A 6,336-nucleotide genomic window follows, 5' to 3' on the forward strand; every position below is an offset into this window, starting at 1 on the left:
CAACCGGAACTCCATCCACAAACACATTGATTTGGAGCCAATCTACCATCCCCTGAGAAAAAGAACAGGAAATGACATCACCAATGCAGGAAATGACATCACCAACCCAAGGAAACCTAAACAGATAAATAGAAAGTGGGACATAACACCAGCACTTCGTCGGAGGCTCACTGATGATGTTACCTAGAATGGTGACGAAACGTCTGAAAACTAACCTTCCAGCTCAGTGAACAAACTCTCATCCAGAACCTCAACCTGAGCTACAAATCTTCTCAAAACTCGATGGTGGTGTTGATTTGGAACTCTCCCTTAAGAGCTTTCAGCTTCTAGCAGTGAAGACTTCTGGTGAGCCTTCATCTCTCAAGCAGCTTTGATGAGTGAGATTTCCATGAAAGAGAGACAGGTGTTGCTGCTTCTGCTTGCACAGTTTCTCTTGCGGTAGGTTCTAAAATCAGTGTTTGTTTTTACACCCAAGAGCAACGTGACTTCTCTGAGACCACAAATTTTGTGCCTTGAAAGAAGTTTGTTTTTAACAAATGCAGCATTTGAGCTGCTTATTGGCCAGTGTTCTTTGAAAAACATTCTTTTTGTAAAGTTCAAGGTGTTTGTCTGTATCCACCTGATGTTGTTATAAATTAATATTTTAGATAACAAACCCTCATAGCATCCTGCTATGATCAAGCAATTCTCCAATTATTATGCTTTGTGCTGTTCCTCTGAGAGTTTTCCTAATGATGCATATTAAATTTTCATTTAAACCCTCCTGATTTACCCCAAAATTCTTCCTTTCCCAAAGGAGTGTGTTTCATGGGACCTGACCATGAGCAAGCTGAAATAGAAGTTAGTAGAGAAGCAGTAGGTCTGGCAGCATCTGTGGAGAGTTGATGCTTCAGGCCCAGTGAAGGTCTAGCCACTGAACATGAAATGTTAACTCTGCTTTTTGTCCACAAATGCTGCCAGACCTGCTGACTTGCTCCAGTAATTTTTGTTTTTGTTTCAGATTTCCAGTATCCATAGTTCTATGTCTTTTTTTTAGTAATTGAATAAATTTTGATTGAAATTGAGAGCTTCGTGCTCTGTTTGCTTGTATCAATAGTGCATTGTGTGATATGTTACTAATGGAGGAGCAACTCATAATTTTACAGAATAAGAACAATATACTACAGATGCTAAAATCGGAAGTAAAAACATCATTTTCTGGAGAGACTCAGGAGGTCTGACAGCCATCTGTGACAAAAGAAACTGTTAATGTTTTGAGTCTGGAATGACTCCTCTTCAGAATTGAAGGAGAGTCATGTTGGATTTGAGACTTAACTGTTTCTCCCCGCACATGCCGCTAGGCCTGCTGAATTTCTCTGACATTTTCAGTTTTTATTGCATACTTTCAGGGAGTGGATGAAATGAGCTAATGCAGTCCCTTTATTAATCTGCAAATTTTCATTCTGGACACTGCTCCTGGTATTGCTATCACAGGCTTTGCTTGACCATAATTCTCTGCCATGTTTTGCATAAATATGAGTTTCTGGACTGTTAAATCTGAAAATTAGTGGGTATTATAAAATGAATGCAATATTTTTTCAAACGGGCTGAGTAATTAAACCTGGTAAGTAACCATATGAAATCCATGGGTTTAAAGGTTAGACATAATGTTGAATTGGCATATTAGAATTGTTGAAGCACTATTGGCTTCATAATAGATTCTTGTTTGCCACCGATGTAATATTGCCCATGTGATCGGAGTTTGAACTACCGTAAATTATTTAAATGTAACTAGGAAATGCTCTGCAATTCAAGTTATTGGCAAAAGTAATGTTGTATTCATCTGGAATGATCATTTCATAATTAAAAACTGACAATACTAAAGGATAATGGTGCAGTTCAGAACATGACACGTTGAAAAATGTGGCACAATTGCTCATAAATTAGCAAGTTTTAAAAGTTGTCATTTTCTCCTGTAGGTCAAAGAAGCTTACATCCTTGGCTGAGTCACTGCAGAATATAAAAGTCACAAAGGATAATTTAGGCTTTGAACTTGAAGAATTGGAGAAAGCAGCGCTATTAGTTCAAGAGGAAGAAAATGAAATACGATCAGGGCAGAGTGGACTCCAGTCGCTCCCCTCAGAAAGCGAGACTGAGGAAGATAGTGACTCTGAGGAATCCAGTAGCTCATCCAGTGATACTAGAGAGTCTGATTCATGTGAAGGCGATTTGTCTAACTGTAGCATTTCTGAGGAAATGGATAGAAAAGGATTGTGCCATGCAGCAGAGGCTGACTGTGTTGCTGAGTTCCAAGCTGAAGAGGATATGATCAAATTGAACTGTGGTGATAAAACTGTGCATATGGATGCCATAGGATATCCAGTTAACTGCCCATTGGGAGAGACTTCCACTGGTAAAGCACCTCCAAGAAGATTGATAGAGGAGGTTGCAGATCAGTTACAGTCAATGGGGTTTTCGGACTGCTGTGAAAAATCTGCTGCTGAGAATTCAGAGCACACACCAACAAGCCTGCCTCTTCAGAGTTTGGCACAGTATCAGCATTCACAGACGACCTCACAGCAGACTTTCTTAGAGGTGTCTCCTAAGAGGAATTGCCTGCTGCTTGTTGCAGATCCTGATAACACGGAGGATTTTATAAACCTGGCATGAGTCCAGCTTGCATGCGAGAAAAGAACAAGCTGATTTATGAGCAAGTGGTTGACGCTGGTTGACTTACTGAATCACTTCAGAAGTGAAAATTTGCTCTTGAATTCTTTGGATTTTTTTGCACAATATCCAGTATAACTGTACATAACTATATTACTTATGTCTTCAAAATAATAGATATCATTATTGCCTTCATTCTGCATTATGTCTTGATGTTAAACCATCGCACTATAAGTTTAACCAGTGTTAGTCGATCTATAACACAGTTGAGAATTGGTTTCGATCATGTCAGTCCTTATTATCTAGCCTGTGTTTCTTTTATAGTTTTTTTTAATCTAACAAGCTTTCATCATAACAGCAGTATCACTTAATATGCACATGGAAGACCTGTAGGCAACATGTCCTTCATATTCAAGAATGGCGCTGTGGGCTGATAGAATTTGGGTTTGAATCAACAGATTCGCTGTTTGCTAAGAAACACATCCCACGTAGGATATTGCCTGTGAGTCCTGATTGCTGCCTCATTAGCCAAGGAATTGTACATGGTGTGAGAGAAGGGAGGCTTACATTAGGCAAGATTTAATTTTAAAAACAAAAAGCAAAGCACAAGTAAAATGACATACAGTTTACAATTAATGTGGAACTGCTGGGCTGGAGCTGAACAGTCAATCCATTTGTATTAATCGTGTCACTCAAATTCGAATGTTGAGAAACGTGCGATGCTCATTAAAGTGAATGTCAGAGCTGACTGGATCCTGAAAAGCACTCATTATTGCGGAAGTTGTGAAAGAGAGGGAGAGGAGGCAGATTTTATCATTGAGACCATGTTATAGAATGGAAATTCATGCTTCAAATTGACAGTAAAGTAGCGAGTTTTGAGAAGATTTGTAGCTCAGGTTGAGGTTCTGGATGTGAGTTTGCTCACTGAGCTGGAAGGTTAGTTTTCAGACGGTTCGTCACCATTCTAGGTAACATCATCAGTGAGCCTCCGATGAAGCGCTGGTGTTATGCCCCGCTTTCTATTTATCTGTTTAGGTTTCCTTGGGTTGGTGATTACAGTAAAATAATCTCATTTACACACTGTTGGAAAGATGTAGCATTTATCAACCACCTAACGAATATCCTAACTGCCTTTTAATGATTTAAACTAGCACTAAGAAAACCTGAGATAACACGGTGTCAAGCTGGATGAACACAGCAGGCCAAGCAGCATCAGAAGAACAGGAAAGTTTGACGTTTTGGGTCGAGACCCTTCTTCAGAAATGGGAGAGGGGAAGGGGATTCTGAAATAAATAGGGAGACAGGGGGAGGTGGGTAGAAGATGGATAAAGGAGAAGATGGGGTGAGAGGAGACAGACAGGTTAAAGAGGCGGTGTGAGAGCCAGTGAAGGTGAATGTAGCTGGGGAGTTAGGGAGCAACAAACAACTACACCTCCCAGTTGTGAACCATTTCAACCTCCCCACTTCTTGGATGACACGTCCATCCTGGGCCTCCTGCATTGCCACAATGATGCCACCTGAAAGATGCAGGAACAGCATCTCGTATTGTGCTTGGGAACCCTGCAGCCCAAGGGTATCAATGTGGACTTCACAAGCTTCAAAATCTCCCCTCCCCTGACCACACCCCAAAACCAGCCCAGCTAGTCCCCACCTGCCTAACCTTTCCTCCCAACTTAAGTCCCACCCCCATCTCCTACCCACTAACCTCATCCCGCCTCCTTGACCTGTCCGTCCTCCCTGGGCCGACCAATCCCCTCCCTAACTCCCCACCTACATTCACCTTCACTGGCTCCAACCCCGCCTCTTTGACCTGTCTGTCTCCTCTCACCCTATCTTCTCCTTTACCGATCTTCTATCTGCCTCCTCCTGTCTCCCTATTTATTTCAGAATCCCCTTCCTCTCCCCCATTTCTGAAGAAGGCTCTCAACCCAAAACGTCAAACTTTCCTGCTCCTCTGCTGCTTGGCCTGCTGAGTTCATGCAGCTTCACACTGTGTTTTCTCAGATTGTCCAGCATCGGCAGTTCCTACTATCTCACTAAGAAAATCTTCCTATTTAAAAATTGTGTGAAATCTGTCTCCACTTCTGGCATTTGTTGAGATATTTTGACAACGTTTGCACACTCCCTTGAATGAAAACAGCTGCAAAGTTTGAAATATTGGAATCCAGGAAAATATGCTTCTTGCCCTTGTGCCTCTTCATAATTGCTGAGTTTGCTTAGAGACAAGAAAAATGTGTATCAGGAGCAACTGATGTGTATGTTCCTTTGTGAAATAGAGACTATTACATGATATGCAAAAAAAATTGAAACCTGAATGGTTGCTGCCAGAGCCTTAGTGCACCCTAATGTTGCCTTGAAGTAATGTGATAGGAGAGTCAGTGTTCACACATGAAAATGCAAGAATTTGTTTCTCACGCTCCAGAAAGATTGGCTTGGGGTTCTGACAATGTTGCATTTTAAAATAGGAATGTGTGCAATTTTGGCATCCTGCCACTGGATGTCACAGCTGTAGTTTTACAAAGCTCGTTGGAGGGCCAGTGACATGGAAGCAACTTATTTTTCAGTGTGGCTTGTTATTGAGTTGATGGAGCAGCTTCCTAACTGCTCATAAATGCCCAACTATTGCTTTGAATACACCATTTTACTCTCCATTTAGTGGCTGATTCAGTCTTCATGGCATTCGGTTTGTAAATCCATGCCCAATAGCTGTAAGAACGTAGAATTTATGAGCAAGAGTAGTGGGACCTTTGGCCCTCTGAACCTGTTCCATCACTTAATAGGATCATGGCTGATTTGGCTGATCTCAGCTCCACTTTCTTATCTGGACCCCTTGATTATCTTATTTGTTAAAAACCTATCTAACTCAGCTTTGAATAAAGTTAAAGATCCAGCTCCACTGCTTTCACATGGAGAAACCATTTTCGAGTACAAGTATAGAAATGAATGCTGTTGGAAATTATTGCTGCTGTTTCTAATATCTCCCTGCTCTGCATCGTGGCATGAAATCTTTGACAGCAAGTGAAATTTTCCTGTATTTACACAGCAAACATTGGTAAACATACAACAAAGCCTTTCATATCTCGCGTGCTTTTACTGCATGGTCATTTTAACACAGGTTAACACTGACTCACTTGGTTGGCATTTTTGTCTCTGAACTAGAATGGACTTAAACAGAGATTTTGTGCACAGCATCCAGGTTGATTTGAGATGACTGAGAGGAACAGTCCCTTAAATGAGATGTTAAGTCACTGCCCCATTTACCCCCTCAGATGGATGTAAAACATCTCATGGCACCATTTTGTACAAGAGAAGAAGGGTAATATTTGATCTTATTTTATCCTCCAGTCAAATCACAAAAATAGTCTACCTGGTGATTATCACATTGACCTTGCTTTGTATAAACTGCCTGTGGTATAAATTCCCACTTCTCGGTAGTAATTGCATGTCAAGAAATAATACATTGATTGTAAAAAGCTTTGGCATATTTAGTGTTCGTGAAAAGGGGCTACACACTTAAGTATTTCTGCCTTTATGACTACAAGTAACCGGACATGAGCCCTGTTAATGTGACTGAAGGTTGTGGCTGACCCAAGGCTGTAACAAATAAACAAACAGAAGAATGCACATCAATAGATGGATAATCTCAATTGAGAGAGTTATTCTGCACAATCCATTTTTTCAAGTGATAAA

General features: G+C 40.9%; 1 protein-coding gene across 2 annotated transcripts in view; it reads left to right on the forward strand.

Moving 5' to 3' along the window:
* The window catches only part of shq1 (SHQ1, H/ACA ribonucleoprotein assembly factor), a 120,629-nt gene extending 116,769 nt beyond the window's left edge, over positions 1–3,860 (forward strand). For both annotated transcript variants that reach the window (XM_048547956.2, XM_048547957.2), the window contains exon 12: positions 1,959–3,860. In XM_048547956.2, coding sequence (XP_048403913.1) covers positions 1,959–2,649 — 691 coding nt within the window. In that variant the 3' untranslated portion in view covers positions 2,650–3,860. The remainder of the gene's footprint in view (positions 1–1,958) is intronic.
* The last annotated feature ends 2,476 nt before the right edge of the window (positions 3,861–6,336 follow it).

This window comes from Stegostoma tigrinum, chromosome 11, assembly GCF_030684315.1.
Source record: "Stegostoma tigrinum isolate sSteTig4 chromosome 11, sSteTig4.hap1, whole genome shotgun sequence".
In the NCBI taxonomy this organism is placed as follows: Eukaryota; Metazoa; Chordata; class Chondrichthyes; order Orectolobiformes; family Stegostomatidae; genus Stegostoma; species Stegostoma tigrinum.